General features: G+C 39.8%; 1 protein-coding gene across 1 annotated transcript; it reads left to right on the plus strand.

Annotated features, from left to right (window-relative positions):
- Positions 1-75: 75 nt before the first annotated feature.
- LOC145481930 (phosphoinositide 3-kinase regulatory subunit 4-like) lies at positions 76-23,428 on the plus strand. The gene is made up of 29 exons (XM_081460505.1): positions 76-455; positions 847-891; positions 2,881-3,081; positions 4,130-4,214; positions 4,341-4,681; positions 5,264-5,390; positions 5,512-5,587; positions 5,710-5,806; positions 6,003-6,085; positions 6,341-6,393; positions 6,620-7,009; positions 8,183-8,479; positions 8,976-9,110; positions 9,757-9,894; positions 10,337-10,428; positions 11,003-11,188; positions 11,799-11,997; positions 13,852-13,992; positions 14,632-14,839; positions 15,189-15,252; positions 15,543-15,602; positions 16,699-16,829; positions 17,979-18,063; positions 19,583-19,674; positions 20,180-20,284; positions 20,945-21,070; positions 21,163-21,320; positions 21,641-21,816; positions 22,495-23,428. Exons 1-29 carry the CDS (start codon positions 364-366, stop codon positions 22,700-22,702), a joined length of 4,191 nt encoding a protein of 1,396 aa, XP_081316631.1. The 5' UTR covers positions 76-363; the 3' UTR covers positions 22,703-23,428.
- Positions 23,429-23,868: the final 440 nt, after the last annotated feature.

Here is a 23,868-nt window from a genome sequence, read left to right on the forward strand (position 1 = left end):
ACGAGGGTAGTCTGGACCTAACGCAGTATAGTAACAGAGAAACGCGCGAGTACACGCGTGCACACGCACATTGGTGGCATAACAGTGTTAGCTGTCAGCGGTTACATGGTAAAAAATCTAAAAGCGTGGTTACCAAGTTTGTCCTCTCCGACTTCTGCTCGCACCTGATGTGTTGATGTTTTATTGCTGTAAAAACATCGAAAGAATCCAGACGTCAACGAGTCAAGAGTCTGCAATGAAGTAACAACTTTTCAGGGGTGCAAGTAGTTATGCTTGGCCCTTATTGAACGGAATCGCGGCCTGTTATGCGCCGTTGTAGGTCGTACATTTTACCTGTACGTGTCGCTCACGAAGTCAAGTGTAATGGGGAACCAGCTCTCAGGAATTGCTCCTTCGCAGATCTTGAGCGTTGAGCATTACTTCAGCGATCTACCAGACATCGAATTCGATGGAAGGTAAGATGATTTCCGCTAGCAATAAGTGAAATGATTGAAGTTTTATTTATTGGTTTTACCCGAAATCCCCAGTTTCTGCGCCGGTAAATCATGGCAGTTACGCGTACCCTCCTCCTTGCATACATAAGCTTACATGCACAGTTGATATTTCTAGTAGCGAGATTACAAACACAACTGGATTAAAACGCGCTGTTCTTAGTTTACCTCGCTGTAGCTGACAATTTCCATATCGTTGTTTGGCGTAAATCACCGACCCCACGCGCGGTGTAGAGAGACCCTGAGAGACCAAAAGTCGAAAATGAAACCTATGATTACTCCAGTTACAATTACTCAGGCCCTAAAATATTATAAAGCAAGATTAATTTTATTGTTTGCTCGTTTCCTGTACTAGTTTGGGAAGCACAAGGTTTTTCAAAGTTGCTCGGGCAAAGCACAGGTGAGTGGGCAGTGAAGGAAATCTAAGTATTTTATTAAATAAACATATATATTAAATATTCTCCAACTTCCACAGATTTCAGAAGATGGTACCTTAAATTTGTTACTTCATTTTCCCGAGTTATATATATATATATTTTTTCACTCAAGTTCTGAAACGTGATTAAAAAACGTCTTCAGCTGTTGCGGTCGAGTTCAATTCGTCCGTGACCATAAGTAGTGTGATTGATTTTGTGCTAACAAATTGCGACATGCTAAATCAAAACAAGATGATTCTTTTCAAAATTATGCTCGTGGAAAAACTAGTGACTTTCAGTGACATTTCTTCCCAAAATGGGACTTAAAAACAGTGAACATTCATGGTATTTTGATGTGCATGAATTTGTTTACATTGACAAAAATACTTAACATTCAAATAGTTTTTAACATATTTTCAGCTTTTCATTGTTCTAAGTTAGTAATTCAATTATCTTAAGTGGATTTACACAATGAAATTGATTTGAGGTTATTTTTGAGTTTGGACAGCCTACATTGCATTGTCTGCATTGTAAAATTAATATTCCTTCAGTTTTTGTTCTTTGTAATATCACATTTATCAACTTTTTACCTGTGTAAATATGAATGTGATTGAAAATTTAGAGAATGTCAAAGTAACATGACTATTATAGATTCAATAATCTAAGAATGTTTTCTCTCTAAAATGAAAGTCAGTGGATCTGCTAGTCAACAAATTGTATGAATCAAACCATATTGAATCTAGTTTACCATAAAATATCTCTTTCTGCATTTTGGTACAATTATAATGAAGAGAAATATGAAAAAAATAATTATTATTTTTAAAATTCAGTGATACATTATGGTCCAGTGGTGGGCAAGTAGTCAGACAAATTTGTTTGTGCTTTTTCAGTCTTCAAGTTGACATTTTTCAAGTTAGACCATATTCTTTCATTTGCTTCTCAGCAAGAATTTTCAGTTAAAATGCAATATGTAAGTTTCTAGTGCCATTGCAATTGACACTCTTTTTATTGTCAACAGATATGTCTTTAAAACTACATAATTATTGAAAGAAAAACCTTTTTTTAAATTATTTGATATGTGCTGGTGCAATAGGCAGTTAGCATTTGATTCCAATAATTAATTATTGAAGACAAGGTGTCAGACTTTTAGATTGAGTTATTTTGTGGTTATTACTTGCACCAGTTTTACATTCCCACCTCTTGAATTATTGATTGTTACTTCCTTTATTGTTTTTAGCTGGAAATTGTTGAAATTGAGTCACTATTACATGAGATCTTTGTGAACATTTAGGCAGTAAGCTTCAGTAGAAAAACATGAATTTATCAGGTGCATTTGGCATAATTTCCAGTTTTACTGCAATCAAAACTTGTTAGCCACTGAGAGGATCCATAGTCTGTTAAAAATTTTCCTTTACTTCACAAAGTGTTTTTTAAAATTATTTATACAGTTCCATAACATATTTGGACGATACAAACTCTGATCTAACGAGTCTTTATTGAATGTCTTGACTGATACCAAATAACTGCTTGAGAAATTTTGATTAAAATGTATAAAATACCTCCGGTAATAATAGTCTGTTCTTCATGTTACCAAAGAAGGAGTAAAGTTTTGTAATTTTGTTTTATAAAATAGCTGAAATCCTTTCAGGTATCTTTCTGGCAGAAAAGCTATTCTTTATCAGAGTGTATAAAGTATATTCAAATGAAATTAATTGTGTGTATATGTACATGTGCTATATACCGACTACCATTTATTATGTCAGATTAGTTTTGATTTCTTTTTTCAATAAAAAGCCCCTTGCTCCCATCAAAAAATGTTAAACGATTAAACGAGGTTGTTGAAATGTCAGTCACCAACAACAGTTCTTTTCAGAACTACCCTTACCCAGACAATTACACAAGACGAACTACTGACACTCCTGGGTTCAAACCATTCACTATACATGTGACTCGTGATTTTCTTATTAAACTAGGGAAGGATTATGTGTGGTGAAAGTGTTTGCCATCCAAGACCCGTCACTTCCATTGAAGACATACCAGGACCAGCTGACAGACATCAAGAACAGACTTGTCACAGCTCCAAATGTTCTTCCATTTCATCATTCCATCCTAACAGACAAAGCTAGTCTGCTAATCCGGCAGTTTATAAAGGATAACCTGTACGACAGGATAAGGTCAGAATATATATACAGTCAAACCTCCCATAAGTGACCACCCAAAATGTCAAGCTTAGGTGGCCGCTTACGGGAGGTGGTCGCTTATGAGAGCTTAAACCATGTTGGGTCAAAATTTTACCTCATTAGCATATGGTAATTTTAAGCCATTTTAAGGTTGTTTCTTTTAAGACTGATAGCGTACTGTCTATGTATATATTTTCTTTCAATTTTTAAATGTTTCATTCCTGTCAAAAGTCAATTTCCTGAAAAAATCTGGCACTTCCCATTGAGAAATTTCCGTCTCTTTCACTACCCAGAAATGTGATAATGTTACAACACCTTATTATTCAATGTTTGCTCTATTATCTGCCAAGAGGTCGTTTACGGGAGGTTAAAAACAAAAGAAAATTTCAAACTTTTAGCTCTAAAAGTGGTCACAGTCGCTTACGAGAGATGGTCACTTACAAGAGGTTCCAAACGCAGTGATTTGACTTGGAAACTTTTGGTACTGTGGAAAGCTGGTCACCGAGGAGTGGTGGTCGCTTACAAGAGGTGGTCGCAACCGGAGGTTCCACTGTATTTAACTAATTTAAGATCTGTACTCTCCCTGTTATATAATATCAGTGTTTTGTAGTTTGATTATTTCACTGCAAATAGAACTTAAGGTTGTTGCTTGTAAATTATTACAGAAAGGTAACAGAGCTTGTAGTGAATCTTATGGTAAATACATGCAAAAACAAATAACCACCATCTGGAAACCATGAATCTAACCTTAAGCTAACCTTGTTTTTGGTGTTCTAGCGTTTGGGAGTTGTAGGTTTTAGTACATGCCAGTTGATTCTCACAGCTGCAGCAAAATAGTTAGTGTGTTCCATACTATAAGTTTTAAAGTCTGGTCCCAGTTGCTCAAAGAGTGGATAACACCATTCACCAGATAAATCACTGTAAAGGGAGGAAAGTGTAGTTCATTTTGCCAACATGGTGGATAGCATTATCCACCCTTTGAATAACTTTGTTCCTTGTGGGGTTCAAAATACTGATTGCGTGTAAAATTGTTCATTTATAGCACTCGGCCATTTCTTGATGTCGTTGAAAAGAAATGGATTGTCTTCCAGTTGTTAAGTGCCCTGGATCAGTGTCATTCTGTCAAGGTATGCCTGGCCCATTGAATATATACATGTAGATCATCTGTCAACCGCCTCTAGTGTTAAATAGGCTGTTTATGCAGCTTACAAATTATGTATTATCAACTTGCTTTTTTTACAAATGTATTTCAGGTTTGCCATGGAGACATAAAAACTGAGAATGTGATGGTAACCGGTTGGAACTGGGTCATGTTAACAGACATAGCAAGTTTTAAGCCAGCCTTCCTTCCAGAGGATAACCCTGCAGACTTCAATTTTTTCTTTGATACATCTCGTCGTCGCAGCTGTTACATTGCGCCTGAGAGGTTTTTGGATTCAAGACAGGCAGATCAGTTACTAGCAAGAAGTTCCGTAACAGCTGGCAATGGCGACAGCCAATCAAACAATGCAAGTGACCCCAGTCTCCCAGACATGGACCTTGTTAGACATCAGCAGGGAACATTGACCCCAGAAATGGACATATTCTCAGCTGGGTAATAATATTATAAATAGCATAGCAAGCAATTTTTCTTGGACTGTTCTGTCCAAGGGGGAGAGGTGCAATGAGGTTAACCCTATGTGAAGCACCTACATGTACCCATGAGGTAAGGCTCGACTACAACACCGACAGCTCCATGGCCTACGCTTTGTGACAAGTGTGTGGGTTCTTAAACACACCCTGCTAACCATTTAACTGTAGATGCAGGAGAAGGGGCCTACAGTTTACAGTTTGTATCCGAGAAGACTTAGGTCTAGTCATTTGTGGATGTGAAATTTTTTCAAACTTAAGGTACCACATTCTCCTCGATTATTTTAAGACCCTGAGTGTTGGTTCGGTCTGGGGCTTGAACCCTCAACCTAACAAACAGCAGTCTGGCAGTCTGGTAAGGAAGATGTATCTTATAAGGAAAGTTTATTTGTGCCTTTTAAATAGAAGGTTAAGTCCAAACTTTGGCCAAATGAAGTGGTGTTGTGCATACATGTATCACCAGAACTTGTCCCTTTAGCTAGGGGGAAGTGTAGTCAATGATTATTTCAACTGGCAACAAAGCTGACTTGTCTAACTTTCTTTTCAGATGTGTTATAGCTGAACTGTTCAATGAGGGCAACAGGTTATTTGATCTCTCAGAGCTGTTGTCTTATCGCAATGGAGATTATGACCCTACAGTGACACTATCAAATATTGAAGATGCTAATATTAGGGTACAAGCTGACATTCTCAACAATTTTTTCACATTTGAAAAGCATCAAATGCCTTTATAAATTTTCTGCCATGTAGCTTTTTCAAGCGGAATTTGCTTTCCCCAACTGTTCTTTTTTTTAGGAACTTGTGGGACAAATGATAAGCAAGGACTCAAAGAGCAGGTTATCTGCTGCAGAGTTTATGAAGAAATACAGAGGTGAGCGAAATATTGAGAACAGTCTTTACATGACAAAAACGTTGATGTCCATATTTTTATGAGCAAGTCTCTTCGTATCATCTGCAGATCTAATTAATATCAATCTGGTTGTCTGTTTTCAGGAGTTATATTTCCAGAGCAGTTTTATACCTTTCTCAAAAACTACATGAGCAAGTTTGCCATGTTACCTGTGCTTACTGCAGATGAGAAGATTAGCAGGTACTGTATTAGTTTTTTGTATCAAGGGTAAAGGTCATTTTGTTGTATAGCACTTTGCATCTGCCAGAGATATGACTCCAATTCAGTGGTGTACAGTGTAGGTCACTTTGATGCAAATGCAGGTTGATTTACACTTTTACCTTCTTTATGAAAAATTGATATCGCTGATACATGTAGACTTCCTTTACATATGCAGGATAAAGCGTGACATTGAACAGATCCTTAAGGAACTGCTTTTAACAAACAATACAGATGATGAAACTACTCCTGATAAAGATGGTAACTTTTTTTACTTACCTTTATAAATTCCTTATAGATGACTTTTCACTGACTTTTCTGGGCATCTCAAAGGCTTTCCTGAAATGTCAGTCATCTCCCACCCTCAGCATTACCCCCAGGGGTAATGCTGAGAGTGGGAGATGACTGACACCTCAGGCGACTTAAAAAACTTACAGTTCAACAGGGGCCAGGACATTAATTCTTAGTTGAGAGTAGTTATGTTGAAGATGTTAACATTCTCTTTTCTGTTTCCAGGCTGTCTGGTGATCATTGTTTCTCTTTTAACTTCTTGCATCAGAAGCTGCAAGGTAAAGTAATCTTTTTTTTGTTGTTACTGCTTGTTTTTTTTTCATAGCTTTTCATTTCCACAACATTTAAAACGAATTGATAAAGATGCAGTTGCTGTGATTAGGGTTATTTGGCTTTGTTTACCATTTCACTTGCAAACTACATGTAGCTATGTTGAAAGAGCCTTTGCTTCACAAACCGCTCTCAACTGTTAGCAATGTTCAGTTTCTCTTTCTGCCTTCACAGTACTGTGTGTCCAAACTGACAGTCTTGGAATTGCTTCTAAAGATCGCTCACCATGTGGGTGATGACATCATTCTCGAGCGCCTTCTTCCCTACATACTATATCTAGTCAACGATCCTTTACCACAAGTCAGAGCACAGGCTTTGAAGATATTAAGTCAATGTCTGCATCTTGTGCGCAGTATGCCTCGCAGTGATGCAAACATTTTTCCAGAGTACGTTTTGCCAAGCCTGTCATGGCTCACACAGGACCAGGAAGTCATTGTGAGAATAGCTTATGCCGAGAACATTGCTTCCCTGGCAGAGACGGCATTGAAATTTTTGGAAATGGCACAGTTAGATTTTGCCAATCAAGAAAGCAATGAGGATGACGATGCCCCTATACAATACCAGGTGAACACTTGTTTTTCTCTTAAAACTTTCAGCTCCAAGCTCAAAATGCTATTTCTCCATAAGTTTTAACAATTATTTAGGACTATATCTGATTCACTAAAATATTCTCCATACTGTAGCTGATTTACATGTGTAATGTTTCTTCAGTCGCCTCACGTGACTGCTTGCAATGCATAGATGGTTTTCTCTGTCACGCAACGAAAAAATAAATCGAAAACTGTTCAGTGGATAAAGTCAAGAAATTTTAATATTATAGGAGACAGGTAAAGAAGACACTTCTCCAAGTTTTGGGTCTCTGCGTTTTCCCAAACTTCAGATATTCGTCGAAATGTTTTGCGCAAATTTACAGAGCCCAGTATGGAGCCGCCATGTTGGTGGAGCTCTGTGCTCCACCAACATGGCGGCCGGAAAATAGTGCAAACATCTGGAACTTACTTTGGCTATCGAGGCGACTGATTATCTGAACTGAACCAGCAAACATTTACACAAGCACTTTTCCTAACACTTTAACTCCTAAAAAGGCTAAAAATCACTAGATAAGTGTATATTTTTCCACAAACGCGATCGGAGCGGTATGTCACGCACCGCCGTAACTCTGAACTTCAGTTTCCAAACCAAGCACGCTATTGAGCTGAAAAGTTGTTAACAGATATAAGTTTAGATCCCCTCATGCCTTATAAGGATAAAAATTTTCGTAGCTCTTTAGTTTCTGATTTTTGGAATTTGATGGCGTCACGTGAAAACGATCTATTGATGTTGTGTGAAGAAATAAGGTGGCACTCATCTATGTTACAGCTCATGTACAATGTACATTCCTCATTGGTCGTTTTAAAACCTGTGGAACACATATCACTTATTCTGGAGTTACTGGCACTTACACTACAAGGCATTCAATTCCATGTAGTGTGATGTTGTCTGGTAGCGTCGAGATGTACCTTGATTGAACAGGTTCATATCGGCATCCCTTCTCTGAGAGTCGATTGAGTTGGCAGTTTTTGTCCATGAAACTACCAAGTAACGTGTCTTTTCATTGTGCCATGCTTGTGCAACAATATTTAGTGTACTTTTGAGAATTCTCACTAGTGTTTGATTGGTGTATAGGAATTGGCACTGGTTCACCGAAATGTGTCTATATTTTGTTGCTGTTTTTAATTTTTTGTCTCTTTTCTTCAGGGAAGTTATGACACTGAGCTACAGGCACTGCACGAACTAATCCAAAGAAAAGTTGTCACACTCCTCAGCGATCCTGAGAACATTGTTAAACAGACACTGCTTGAAAACGGCATCACACAGCTGTGTGTGTTCTTTGGTCGCCAGAAAGCAAATGATGTTCTGTTGTCGCACATGATCACGTTCTTGAATGACAAGCAAGACTGGCAATTAAGAGGAGCATTTTTTGACAGTATTGTGGGTGTCGCTGCGTATGTCGGATGGCAGAGTCTTGTTATGCTAAGACCACTCCTGGAGCAGGTATGGAGTTGATGACTGGGTACTTACAGACTTTTCTAAGGAGGTTATACAGAACATAATTGGCTTAATTCATTGCATAACTGTATAAGTGAGAGGCCGTGTCTCGTGCTCTATGACATGAAGCAAGAGTGTCTTTCAATATCTCGACTAGTACATTAAATAGGAAATATCGGGAACGTTGAATCCTTTGCACCATTGTGCTCTATTGAAAATGTATTGTTATTGTACAACTTGACACAGAAGCTGAATTTGTACATGGGTAACTTGAAATAAATGTGGTTGATGAGCTTCACGTTCCGAAAAATTGCTGTACACAGAGAGTTAATGTTGTAAGATAAAGGGTCTCCTTGACTAATTTTTTAGTACCACAATGAAGATTTTTCAGGTTACTGTACATCACTTGGCACCGAAGTGTTATAACTTGGATTTGTGTAGTTAGCATTTTGGTTGGGGTTTTTCTCCAGTTGATGTTTAGTTCTTGTTTTATTCGTTGCAGGGTTTGAGTGACACTGAAGAGTTTGTTGTGTGTAAAGCTTTGAATGCACTGACTTGTCTGGCAGAACTGGGACTGCTCCAAAAACCAACACTACAAGAGTTGGTGTCTGAGATTGTTCCCTTCCTTTGCCATCCTGTGAGTCAGCACAATATGCTTTGTTCATTGTTATTACATAATTATGTCGTTAGCCTTTTTAGGGACTTCTGAAACTTCCTGTGTTATTATGGTATCAGTACAAAGTGGTTTGACTGACTTGATTAAAGAACAAATATAGGAATTTGGGACCAAAAGCCGTGTTGAAAAACAGTTCATGAAGAAGGGATTGAATAAAAATGTTAATGAAAAATTTGATTAAGAAAGAAATTAATGAGATACAAAAGCGTTTTGTAATCGTGTTAAGTATTGTGGTTGATTGAAGAACAAATGTGCAAACCTGGGATGAAAAACCGTGTCAAGAAACAGTTCATAAAGCAGGGCTTGAATTTACAGCTAAAAATGTTGATCAGAAAAAAATTTTGAATGTATGAGAAACAAAAACGTGTTTTAGCTGTTGTAAGCGGGAATTAAGAATCATAGGAAGCGTGAAAACCCTTAATCTTCACAAACAAGTGGCGAAGAAACCAATATGTCTGCATACATATAGGCGCTGTGCTAAATAGATTCATACAAATATCCAACTTCTTTTCCCTCGGAAACTATCGCCTGTAGCAGAGCTGCAGTAACTGTACCAAGCTGTTGATTTAATAATTATAAGGTACACATTTTGTTTCTGTTCCCGCAGAACATGTGGGTTCGTTATGGAGCTGTTGGCTTTGTGGCTGCCGTAGCTCGCACTCTCAACATAGCTGATGTTCACTGCAATCTGCTGCCTCTCCTGCGACCATTTCTTAAGCAGCCAGTCGTACAAGTAGACCAGGAGGTACAAAAACTAACTTTGAGGTTTCAAGGGGCTGTCCGCGTAAGAACGGATTAGGCAAATTTCGGACCTCCGGCCGATAGGCCTCTTTTTTTCAGTGAAAGTCAACCTTTATAATTACACAATATACAAATGTCACATTTATTTGGATCGATTCGACTTTTTTTCGGACAGTTTTCAAGGTGACCTCAAAACTGGCTAATTTCCCTTGGGAGAGTCTAAAATTTTGGCATTAATGTTACGTAGTACAAACTCTTAAGTTTTAAGAGTTATTGCTTGATATTTTATTCGAGAAATTGGAATGCACCCCTCGACATTCCCTTCTCTTTCACCGAGCAGAAAGAGAAGAATCTCTGTCTTGCAGATTTTTTATTTGAAGTTAAAAATTCTCTCAGTTTACAGTGAAATCACTTTTAATATGTCAGTATGCTGTGTTTGTTGTTAGGTGATTTTGGTGAGCCTTCTGAAGGAACCCATCAACAGAGGAGTGTATGATTTTATTATCAGATCACCACAAGTTGTTAGTCTTTTTGAAAGGTATTGCCCAGTAAATAATATTAACGTTAATGTTTTATTTAGAATGAGCACAAAGTATTTTTAAAATTTTTATTATTCTGATTGCTGAAGATAATAAAACAATCAGAACTAAAAATCGAGTGTAACTCGCAACAGTTGCAACCATCACAAAGCTCTGGCTAAATATTCTACAACAAAGATGAATTTTAGCATTGACCTCTTATTCCAGCAAACCTTCAGAAGATATACGCGTCATTGGTTCTCGAGAGACGCGACTCGTATCGCGAGACGAGATTCTCGTCTCGAGAGAAACGAGACGAGAAGTGGTAACTTACTTCTGAGTGGTACTGTAGTATGGCCTTTCTTAACGGTCTAAGACCAAATATCGGTTACAATATAACGTGTGACGTGTCATTTCAAATTCTTTTAATTTATTAAACTTGTTCAGAGAACAGCCTGCGTACTTCGATACTAAAACGCCTGTTTGTCATAGGTTCTTGAATTCTCTGCCAGTGTTATTTGCCTTTCATATCCCCTATGGAAGTACCTCGATAAAACTGATTTGTTTTATTTATCGTTAGTTTGTTTCTCATAGTTTGCAGGACAGGCAGTTACTTCGGAGTCTCTGCCGTGCAGGTCAGCGACCAAATTACCCCGAGACAATTGAGGCCCTAGTGCCAGTCTTCCGCAAACTGCACTCGCAAGGCATCACCGAGGAGGACGAAGACAAGTTAATCTTCCTCAGGGAAGTGATTCTCAAGTTACACAGGGCCAAAACCAGGTATAACATAGTTAAACCCCTTGCTTAAAATATACGTTCTCCTGTTACTGCCAAACGGTTGTCTGTGTTAATCTAGAGAATTCTCATTGCCCCCCCCCCCCCCCCTAGCCCTTTCTCGCACTCCCTCAGCATTTTGTAAGCCCTCCTCTAAAGCGGCCTTCACACGGGAAACTTAAGTTGGCAAACTCGTACCTTCACACGTCAAAGTCGTGTCAAATCATAACACGCGGTAATTTGCAACATGGCCGACTTAGTGCAGTGGCACTCACGTAGAACATTGAAACAGAGGAAGAGAAGAGAAGAAACAGAAAGCGGTGGAGAAATAGTTTAGCAATAGACCACAAGTTTTCATGGTTTATAGGCGGGATGTTGGAAGAACACGTAACTCACGAGCCGCAGGCGAGTGATTTACGAATTCTTCTAAAAATTTACCGATATTCTTTTGTTTTTTGTCCCGGGTGGAGAGAGGCACTGTAAGAATAACGTTTCTTTCCCACGAACACGACAAAACTATCCTGGCCTGCACAAGAACCCAGGCCGCACCGAGTCCAGCGCACTGATCACTTGGCCACCAAATAAATTCAATGTCGTATGTTTTTTTTCGCCACAGTGCCATGGAACAACCTGAGAATAACGACGAGGTGATAAAAGGAGACATTAACATCAAGAACCTACATGTGGGAAAGACTGTGACCAGGCGACATGCAGAGTTGGTGAAGTCTACTGAAGGGAAAAATGATAGTAATGTAACAGCCAAAAAGGGAGGCTCGAAAAATAAGAAGGCTTCCATGGTCGAGCCACCATCAATGGTAAGATTAGATAGCGTCTTGTTAATTTTTAATTTTTGAAAAACAATATTACTATAATATATCTTTTTGTTGCTTATTTTCTCGTGACTTATTGCTGGCGATATTCGTGATTTGAAAAAAAAGATAGCAAATTTAAACCCCGTGAAAAAACATTACGACGAAATTTTACGACACGAAATTTATTCTCCGACCATGAAACCCTCAAATAAAACTGTTACTTCACATGTTTTTAAGTTTCCATGCTGATGACCTCTTTCTCTGAATGATACGGCAAAGAAAATACATATCGTAGTTGCTGACCTTTGTAGTGTCGCGTTGTGCTCTGTCACAAACGAATTTTCCGATTCTGAAACCGTTTTGTGTTGTTGAGGCGTGTCAGCATTTGAAAAGATTTTCGCAAGATGTTGACGCAAAAAACGAGTATCGAGAAAGAACTATTAGCGTTGCTTGACGAACTGCAAAAGAGACCACATGTTAAGATTGGATTCGAAGAAAAACAAAACTGTTTCCCTAGGAACCAGTAGTAGTGTGATTGTGACTCTTGTATAGCTAAGATTGAAGTGTATAGTCATTAAAGTATGCTGTAAGAGTTTTCAAAGGTCGTTCCTTAGTTTTCTTGTTTTTTTTTCAAATCTTTTTCGGCCACCAGTTAGGATATTTCGTCCATGGAAAAGCACTAGCTAAATCGCGTTTTTCCTAGCGGCTTTATTTTTTCCAACATCAGCACAAACAAACGGCTGTTCCCGCCACACAAACTTGGAACGCGGATGTGGGAAAAAATAACACGCCACCTGGTGTCACGATGTCATCACGTGCTTTTACTTCACATAAGCACGTGAAAGTGAAGGCTTACTCGTGAGCTAACCACACCGGATGGGTGTGAGGTATACGTTTTATCTCGTACGAGATAACCCCTACGCAGACGTTCTTCAGGCGCATCACGCAACCTTAGTGGTGGGAAAGATTTCGTGACGAGCCGAGTAGATATTAGGGAGTTGACGAAACCACGACGGCGACGCCGAGGACAGCGTCGATTAAAAAATGGATTTTTATTTTACCTACGAATCTCGCGATACTCTAAAGTCATTTACTTTGTTTATTACTGTCAAAACTATCGCAAAACGAAATCCGAAACACAGTGATAAATTTGAAATGAAAATTTAAAGTATTAGCCGTCGTGGTTCAAGTTCTCCAGACAACGAAAAATTTGGTCATTTCACGTTGTTGTCTTGCAAAGGACGGCAAAGAAATGCACCAAGAATTATGACGCACGTGCACGGCCATTGTTCAGGGTCGGGTTGTTCAAAGCCCGATTAAGCTAACCCAGGATTAGCGAGAATTTTGATTTCATTTTTGTACATTTTCGGTGACGTTTTTTTTTGTATTGTTTGTCCTTCAGTTTTGAGCTTCAGTGATCTCAAACTACACAAAACATAAGCAGTGAAAAACATTTCTGTAGAAGAAAAATTGTTACCTCGGTTAACTTTCAATCCTGAGTTAGCGTTAATCGGCTTTCGAATAACCCGGCCCTGTCATTAATTCTTTTGTTCAGCGACGTTCCCGTTGCCGTTGCCGTTGCCGTTGCCGTCGTGGTTTCGTAAACTCCCTATTCATACACCTGTCACGCGTGACGCGTGACGAGCCAAACGAATGCCTGCGAAGGCCTCGTTCGAGGAGGAGTGGGGGGCAAGTTTTGTAATTGTCGCTTGTTGGGCAACATTTGCATTTAGTCATTGTTGCGTGACCATAAATCAACCAATAAGAGCGCGCGTTAGATTTGACTAAACCCCAGCTTTATTACAATGTATTGATATTGTAAGGCTAGGAGATATTAGGTGTTCATCTCTCTTGTAGAATCCTGAATGGCATCACATGTTTGGCGGAGCGGAGAATGCTGCTGTCGCGCTGGTCATGGCCAGGAGAGACTCGATGCCTGCTACTGCTCACCGACCAAAATCACCACTGGGAAAAACATTCTCCCTTCCTGTTGGAGTTGTAAGTGTTTGTTTAGTGACTTTATAGCTGAAACTTCTGGAAGAGATTCAACGTTGTTATTTTTTACCTTACAATTTGGGTTGAAAATCCAAGGGTGCAGCCTTCCGATTTTAGAGTGTTATATAGCGTTGAAAATCCTTCTTAAAGTTTGTGTCCCGCGGGAGCTCGAGAAAGGTGGGTTGCACTTTACAATTGCAGGGGGATCGGGGGGGGGGGGGGTGGGGTTTGAAGTTTGCCGATAGTCTGTCTGTATATTGCTAATCCGTATAGTCGTCTGTCAGTATTCTGTCGGTAGTGTTTTATTAGGGTCCCCTTGTGCAATCGAAACTAGATTGATACCGTAGGCGGGTTTGTACTGGGCCGTCAGACAGCCAAGTTCGAACACGTTTTTCACTAGTGTACTTGACGTCATGCTCAAAATCACCATAAACTCAGCTATACATGAAACTGGGTTTCACGCGAGTTCTTGAAAAGACGATGTATAAACCCTCCGTACCTAGATTGTGATTCAATGGTTGGGCTGCTAAAAGTAATTTACACTTTTGGTAATTTGTAAAAGTTGTTCTCACTCTCCTGTGTTTGTTTCTGTTGTCATTAAATACCAGCACACATTGAGAAATATTTAATATTTTACATTAGGACAACAAAAATGAACCACCACCTTTGGGCTCAACTGGGACTCAGCCTGCTACTTTGCCACGTCCAGACGCTAGTTCCCAGTCAAAGAAACAATCTGCACCAGCTCCTGTGGAATTTGTAACCCAGAATCCACTGCAAGCGCGATATGCAATGTGTAAGCTGCAACTAAAGAATTTGGTACACCACAAGAGGGAGCAGAATGCCGCGGGTTAGTGTCACTGATAGTGTCTTCGTGTGTATAAATCGAAACACGGCATGCTTTTTCCTTTTGATAAAACCTTGGAAGAGCGTAATGATCGACCGTTTGTTGCCCGTTTGTTGGCTTTCTGATTTCTTAGCCAATCTCGAACCAGGTTCGTCTGGGAGATGGAGAAATCGTGCTGTTGAAATGCACGTGCAGCTTCTGGCGTTTTGATTTGCTGGCAAGTTATAATGGCCAGCAAAATGCTTCGACCACCCTTTCATAGCCCTATTGCAGTGAGTACACTCGTTTGACATAGTTACTGTGAAATCAAGCGATAGCACGTTTCAACTGTTTGCTTTCCTCGTGTTTTTAGACATGAAAGAGAAAACTCTTCTTGGAAGTGTGTTAGCTGAGAGAAGTAAACCAATTCAGTCTCGGTAAGATGGTAAATGAATCGCTGAGACCACTCATTCTCCTTCTTTCAACCTGTTTTGAATCTTGTCTAATTTTAAGTAAACATGCACACTACCGGAGCTTGTCTCGGTTTCCATTGCATTGAGTGACCAGGAGTATATGTGCTCCCCAACCCCCCCCCCCCCCTTCCCCCCTTCCCCCCACTACTCTCCAGATTTATTGGAAACGCCGCTTTACATTATACTAAGTCAAAGTGGATTCTGGCGTTTGAAGCGGACGTTATAAAGCCACGCGTGTCTGTTTTTGTCAACAGTTGGAATCCTAAAGGATTGCTGGTAGCGCATCTTCACGAACACAAAGCAGCCATTAACAGGTAACATTTTTCAATAACATGCTGTATAGTCATATCATGGCTGGGGCAATTAATACAAATATACAAGTGAATTCAGCGTTCGCTCTCCAAGAAATGTCTGATTAGTTATAGGCTAAATGAACACCGTTTTTGTATTAGATGTTCCGTTACTGTCTTTTACTTTCAGTTTTCTTACAACTCGTCCAATTTCATTTCTGATCTCCCCGTCAAGTGCAAGGAGGCAATCCTTGTTGGGCCAGAAACCGTAGCCAAATACGTACATTTGTACGATAAGAAGAAGAAGAAAGCCCCTTTCACAGGGACCGTTTCTCGTTTGCATTGCAATGTAATCTAACTTGGATGCGAGGCAATTTCAGGACGAAACCTTAAAAATTGCTCGAAATTGCCTCACATACATGTTGGAATATACTGTAATGAAAGTGAGACAAGTTGACAGTGACAATTATGTGTGGTTTTCGTTCCCAACTATACAGATTTCAGCTCATGTGAGTCAAAGTCAAAAAGGTTTGGTTGGTCAGTGACAGTAATTTCAGTTTTGACGTTTTTCCTTAACTGGATAATTTACATGAACGTGCTCCAAACATAGTTGCACACACTGGTAGTCAACGTTATAATTCCCAATTCGCCCTGAAATTTTACTGTAAATAAATAAATTACTGTATTTAGAAAGAAGTCACATCAGCCTTACCTGGTTTTCGTACGGTTTCTCTATCCTGGTCGAATAGGAATTTGGAGTGCCATAATAATGATATAAAATCAAAAGCGATAAACAACTAGCAAAGAGCATTTTATCGTCACTCTCTTCTCTCCTTGTGGAGAATAGGGCCAGTTACCATAGATTTGTACGAGTTTTATAATTCTACGTTTTCTCCGTAGGTTTAGTTTTGATTGTGAAGAAATATCAAACTTTCAAGACAATGCTTGACCACATTTCCAAACATGTCGAGATTCTTCAGAAATACTCCGTTACGCGTTGTATTTACAACTCTCTTGGTGTTTGGGAATGTGGCCAAACAGGGTCTTTCGTGTTTGATCTACATGTATTACTCAGCACAGTTGTATCAATTTCGTGTAATCAAGTTTTAATTTTTTTCAGGCTGCAAGTTAGCCCAGATTACTCTCACTTTGCTACTGCTTCGGATGACGGGTCCGTTAAGCTATGGGATCTACAGAAACTTGATGGTAGAAGCCTGATTAACAAGTCTAGACAAACATACAGCAGACCAGGTAATGCGTCCGTAGTCTTGCAACTCTTTGTGTGAACTTGCGCTTGTTCAGAGAGAGCCGGAGAGAAAAATTCCTTGCGCCTTGCTCAGAAAAAACAAGAAACATTCTGAGGTTACCAGGAACACTTCGTTGTAAAATATGAAAACGACGGACTCAGAGAACATTTACGGTGATATGAAATAAGTGGAATGGCTTTACAAGTCGATAATTTTTGTAAGCCAGTAACTGAGCCGACCCCGGCTAAATTCGCGTAATATTTGAATGGGTATCTTGGTCTCAAACTGGCCTGCTGCGGATAAAGGTAAACTGTAGTATGCGAGGTTACAGGAAAACTAGATGTGCAAAATTCCTCTTAAATCGCAGAAACCTCAATAAAATTGTTTTCAAGGTGGAAAAAAGTACCGAAGAAGTGACAAAATCACGAAGGAACAAAGACTACAGATGGTTAAAATCGGGGAAGATGGCTGTAACGAGTTCGCATACGTGGAGTATTTACCGTCCCTGGCTACAGGGCACGTGACCCTTAGTTCTGATTAAACGCCTGACTTCTGTTTATAAAGTCCGCCTGTTTATGCATCTCCACGTGTTACAGAACTGCGACGAATTACAAACGAAGACCTAGCAAGTTTAACATACAAATTCATGATAAAGAAGGAAAGCTGTACAGCCAGCAGCTAGGACTGGTTGATTGTAAGAGCTGATTAAATCGTCGTATTTGTTTCGCGGGAAATCTTATGTTTGGGGATACTTGAAGAAGGCTCATAACTAACAATAACAGACATGTTTGTCGATTAGTAAATTTGGGTTATTGACCAAGCGTCGGGTCAAGATGGCTGGATATTGGCCAAATTCGTTTCTCTGTGTTTATGGATCTTGACTCCGTCTCGGTCCATAAGCAAGCGAAGAAAAGAACGGACTCGACATCCAGCGAACTTGAAGGAACAAGCTTGGTCAATAAAGGATTTATTGTATGGAAAAAGAATTTTTTGCGGGACACAGCGGGTAATCCCGAGCAGCGCCATCTTACCCGCTCGGGTAGCCAATCTCAGTGCAGGATTCGGTTCGCCATAGCCATAGCCATATAATAAAGCGCATTAATGTTTTAAGCCTGGGAGGTGTCCAAACTAAACCTGCGTGTTCTGCTGGCAGGTTGGAAGATGAAAGCGTTGGTTTTCTGCCTGGGATCAAGTTCCATAGCTTGTGCATCTGACGAAGGAACCATAGATGTTTTCAGGTAACTGTTCCTAGAGTTTAAACGTGCGGAAGGTGCCTTCAAACTTCACAGCTATATCCAAACACATGCAAAATGCTTTTCCATAGTCAAGTTGTAATTAAAGGAACCCAGTCGCGGTATGTTGAGTTATTTTGGCCACGTAAAAAGACTACCTTGAAATTGAAAGAAACCCCCACAAAATCATTTACTAAGATAGAAAAACATTAAAGAGATTACAATAAACCATAAAGGAACAAAGGTAGTTAATGATGGAGAAGATTAACACGGATTACAAACAACGAACTTGAAAAATTTACTAGGCTAAACCTTTCAAGATGTTCAAACAGTGACAAACCATGCTCTTTCTTCTCTCGGGAAATAGGATAATAAAACTCTTTGAAGTGGAAAAAATCTAATGGCCGCAGATCGTTTAGCTGGCGTAGGCCCAAACCGGTTTTAAGCCGATAGAGCTAGCTGTACTGATTGGGCGTTGTATTATTACAAGTCAAGTGTGTAACGACACTCGTACATGTGCGAATTAGCGAGTAAAGAGTAGTTTTCTTGTTTCTTTTTGTCTTCCTCTAGTCCTGTTTTAACACCTCGTTGCGTCGCACAACCTCGCCCAAAAGTACAGACTGTTTTGCCGTCAGTTGTTACACTAAGATTTTCCGTGAGAGCTTCCATGAACTTGAACTTCGTTTAAGTATTTGGCCCTAACTTGCGCCAAAATCAACAGAATGGCTTACCTATTTCTGTCGGCTGTAGGTTTGTTCTTATTCACTCGTTGGTACAATGAAGTGATGTGTTTGGTGTTGGTGTACTTGACTTTTCGTAAAAAGACATTAGTAACTACGCTTTTCTTGTGAAGCCCGCTTTAGATAATTTTCTTGTGAACTCTTAAAACGCTTAAAGGTTCGTGCCCTGATCTTCTTATGTTTAGAATTTTTCTGTGGTTGGATTACGATCAACTCATGCCAGAAACGCAAACAAGAAAAAAAAAAACTGATTAGGAGGTTACCGTACATATTTTGGAGGTAAAGTGTTTCGAAGACGGCATTGTTTGTAAAACCTTTGATGATGTAACGCGATATCCGCTCAATCGCTTTCTGCGAGATCTCTAAATAATGTTGGGTGTTGAAAAACTGAAGAAATATTTAGAAATATTTTCTAGCTTATATAATTCTTTCACCTGGATTTAACTTTACAGAAGGATTGTAGGCGATGCACACTCGAATAAATTTTCTTTTTTTTTACCATAAAGTGGAGAGAATTAGTAAAGTAAGTAATCTATGAAAAAAATAGAGGGGGTCACCGACCGTTTAAAAGAGTGTTGATACAACCGAGGGTGTTTTTCTGTACGCTTCATATCTGAAACGAAGTCGGTGACCCTCATTTATTTCTTGCATTTCTGCCACAAGTAATTCATTATCTGACCACATTGAAAGTTGGAAAAGATTTATAAATAAGAGGATTTTTCGCATGAACGCCCTTGACTAGAGTTTGATGTAACAAGTTTATCTGTATTTTCTTCCGTGAACAGAATTGAACAGAACGGTCAGCAGCCCAACTCCAGGCTTCAAATTAATCCCAAAGAAGAAGGAACGGTGGTAGAATTGACACAGTTTGAAACAGGTAATGACAAATTGTTGCCAGTGCTAGTAAGCGTTTTGAATTCCGACAACTCCAGAAACGTCGGCGCGTGGACTGAGCCCTAGCTTACGTCACTAGGATTTTTTGGGACCATTTGGCAAACTACCATGAGCTCTAATTGGTCAATGGTTTCCAAAGCAATCTTCGTCCAATCACAAAGCTGAAAGTTATAATAAATAATAATAATAATAAATAAATATTTATATAGCGCCTATCCATGCCTGCTCTAGGCGCTGTACAATTCGCCAAAATGAGCTGCACTAATCTTAATAATTAAAAATGTGTACTTAAGAAAGTAATAAAAAGTAAAAATCGCTAAGAATAAGAAGTTTTCTTAAAAAGATGAGTTGCTTTTCCCGAGAGGCCTTGCATGACGACCCAAATACCAAGGAAACTTTGTGTAGCTTTAGCAGTTGTCAGGTTAATGATTTTGCAGTTCCTTCGTCCGACATTTTACAACCTTTTGTCTGTTGATTTTTTTCTGTAGGTTCCCAGTCCGTGTTGACCTACGCTACATCTCACGGTCTAATCTGCGGCTGGGATCTTCGATCGTCTAAACTGGCCTGGAAACTAGAAAACGATCCTGCGCATGGTAACGTCAAGTCGTGTTTATTTGAAAAGACTTGAAGCTAATTGAATGTATGTTAGCCAACCGCTCATGGCTATTATACCCTTAAGCTATTGCAAATTACAATTTTTTCTATGATTTTCGTTGCATTCGGTGACTGCACCTACAGTACGAGCGGCAGTCAAAACCGGCTGTCTATCCGAAACGGCATGATAATAGTCTTTGCCTTCCCAGCTAACAAAAATAAAGACAATGCTAAAGTTGCTTGGGCCTTTCCTAATACTCGAGTATTGGTTTGGTTTAATTTGACGAGGAATAACTTATTTTGTTCAAAATAAGACAACTATTTTCCCACCTGGCGACACTCGACAAACTACGAGTGAGTGGCCGGTCCCAGGCGACCCATTTTTGGCGCCAAATTTAAAGCTTGGAGGCACAAAATGTTTCATATTTTTCACATTTTACAATCCGATATGTATTTTGGAGTTACAAATCCCTTTTCGTTGCCCGACCGCAATGCCTTTTTGTTAATATGCATTTGACGTCAGGACAATACAGTTTTTCCCGCCTTCTGAATACTGATTGGCCAATTCAAATTTCAGGCGCGCCTGCCGTATGTCACTGCGTGATTCTCGATTTTGATAGGTTACGCCAATCATAATTTCGTGTTTGTTTGTCTGCTAGGTGTAATCACTTCCTTTGTGGTGGACCCTTGTCACAGTTGGTTGACTGTGGGGACCAGTGCCGGGATGTTGGTTTGTTGGGATCTCCGTTTTCAACTGCCGATAACAAATCTCTCCCATCCAAGAGGTAATGTGTCTGTTCTGTGATTGACTGTTAAGTGCTGGTGATGTTGACGTACAGACTTTGTTTATTGAACTGTTATGTTTAAACGCTTCCAGGCGCTCGTGTTCGTCGGCTCGCCACTCACCCGATCGAGCAGTCCTGGGTCGTGTCTGCTGTGCAGGGCAACAATGAAGTGACCGTGTGGGATCTGGAGACTGGAGCGAGGAGACAGGCTCTGTGGGCAAGCCATACCCCACCCCTGTCACAAACACAGGTTTGACACTAAAAGCTCAAGCTTTAGCACTACGTAGGATCTTTCACAGATCCTACATATACCAGCAGCATTTTTGTTTGCGGTTCCTTGCCACATGTGCAGCTACTGAAAAACATTTGAGCATAAAGAACATTTCGCACAGTTTGCTTCCCTATTTTTAGTAATTCTTGTCCAACGTCAACAAAAAAAATTAACTGGAAATGTTTTTGCATAGAGATTTCCTTCATGTTTTTAAGTCGTAAGTGCACGGTTTTCTTAACGTAATGAATAGCTTAGGACTTCATAGTCTTTCTCTGACATTTTGTTCGCCTCATTTTCAGGTCTCCCCTAATGCAGTGCACGCGTTGTGCACCAGCAGACAGGACACCAGTCCCTTCATCCTGACTGCGGGCTCAGATCGCCGGATTCGCTTGTGGGACCTGGCCTACCCTGAGCATTCACAAATGGTGGCGGGAGCGGCGACAGACAATCTGAACAATGTTGTTCTACAGTACAAGTATGAAACTATCTTGAACTCTTGAATTATGTCCTTTAGACGTCCAGATGCAAAGCTCACGCAAAAGCAAGTTTACTTGCTTGCAACAATCAAGTCTGTGCATTCAAATGAAAGCTACTGAGCTGTACTTTCGCGTGGTACTGTTTATTATGCTGTACAAGGTGGTTCTAGCATTTTTGGTTGTGGAATAAAATCCCTAGTGTGTGACCATTCAAATGAGAGCTATTGAGTAGTACTTTCATGTGGTACTCTTTATTATGCTGTACAAGGTGGTTCTAACTTTATGCCTGTGGATAAAACGTTAGTGTGTGGCCTTTCAAATGAAAGCTATTGAGCAGTACTTTCATTTGGTACTTTGGTACTTGTTATGCTGTGAGAGGTGTGCAAGTTTGATTTTTTTTAGCAAAAAAAAAGTTTCTAAGTGGATGAAAGCCTATTTGTAACCTCTGAAATTAAAATTATTGCACGGTTTTTTCACGTGGTACTTTTCATTACGTTGTAACAAGTTGGTTCTAACATTTATGACCTATACATAAGTATTATCTATTTTTTTTTCTTTCTCCCAAAATAATAAAATTGTAGCTTGTTATGGTTTCCACATTATGAGCAAAAGAGAATTTCATTCACTTTTGTCGTCATGTATGCATACGCCAACTGTCTTCCTATTTACTTCTGCAGATCGCGTCTCATTGATGGTACCGATGTGCTCCAGGAAGTTTACTGCAAATCACGTCAGGGTGGCATACATGAAGACCTGCCGCGGCGAGGACCTGATAACCCTCCCGTGGGACATCATGAATGCATTAATGACATTGCTGTCACTAAATTACCACAAAACTATGTTTTGTCTGCCGGGCGAGACGGTGTGCTCAAGATATGGAAGTAGATCCAGCCTTCATGACGGGACTTCCCGCGGGCGTTGAAACTGTCGTATATAAAGTGCGCCCGATGATGTTAGAATGGAGAATTATTAGGAGTTAATAGATTTTAGAGAGCTTAAGCAAACTACGACGGCAATGGCAACGATGACGCCATCAAACAAAATGTTTAATGAACAGAACAATGGCCGTGCACGTGCGTTGTAAATCTTTGTACATTTCTTTGCCGTCCTCTGCAAAACAACATCGTGAAATGACTAAGTTCTGCGTATTTTGGAGAACGCGAACGAAGGCGGCTAATTTTTCGTATTTTCGTGTGGAATTGAAGGCTGGCGTTACATATTTATGTAGCTCGAGCAAGTTGTGAGACCAAGGTACACTGAACAGATCAAGACAATTGCGAAATTCGAAGGTAAAATGTAAATTCATTTTTTTACTAGGCGTTGTCCTGGGGGTCGCCGTCGTCATTGCTCAAGCTCTCTTTTATCAAGAAAAATACTCCTTAACTGGGCAAGAACGAATTGGTGTAGTCGATCAACTTTCTCTATAGAAAGAAAGCTTGGACAGCTCTACATGGCCTTGTGCGAGAGGTGCACATTCTGAATGGAGATGAAATTAATTGTCAAATATTGTAGAGATATCTATACGTGTCCGTTTCAGTCTAACGAGCAGTTTGTAAACAGGAAATTGACTATGTAATAGAGAAAATATAGATTGTATTCTTTAAATTGAAAGTTACCTGGTTCCTCTGGGTTTACAAGAATAATAGTATTTTATATTTTCATTACGTTAAATTTTGGAATCTACAATATATGATCTGGCCCACCGTAATGTTAGGTTGTTTTCTGTTCTTTCGGCTGGCTAGCTGTTCGTAGGATTACCATGCGTTAAATGGCCTTAAATATGCCATTTTCCGAGTTGCCTAGGCCTTTTGCCTCTGTCAAAGCGAGTCTTCGTACGAAATCATTCATATGAAAATGTGTTCCGCCTACAAGTTCATTTTCGTGCAAAACTCATTTTCGTATGAAAGGTTTTGCACCAGGACTCGTTTTGAAACAGAGGCACAAGGAAACCCGGAAAAGGCCCATTAGCTATTGTTGTTCCGGGCGTGCACGAAGAACGGTGAATGAAAAACATGCGAGGGGTCTGGGGGCCACCAAATTTGTTCGTTGTT

Source organism: Orbicella franksi, chromosome 3, assembly GCF_964199315.1.
Source record: "Orbicella franksi chromosome 3, jaOrbFran1.1, whole genome shotgun sequence".
NCBI lineage: Eukaryota > Metazoa > Cnidaria > Anthozoa > Scleractinia > Merulinidae > Orbicella > Orbicella franksi.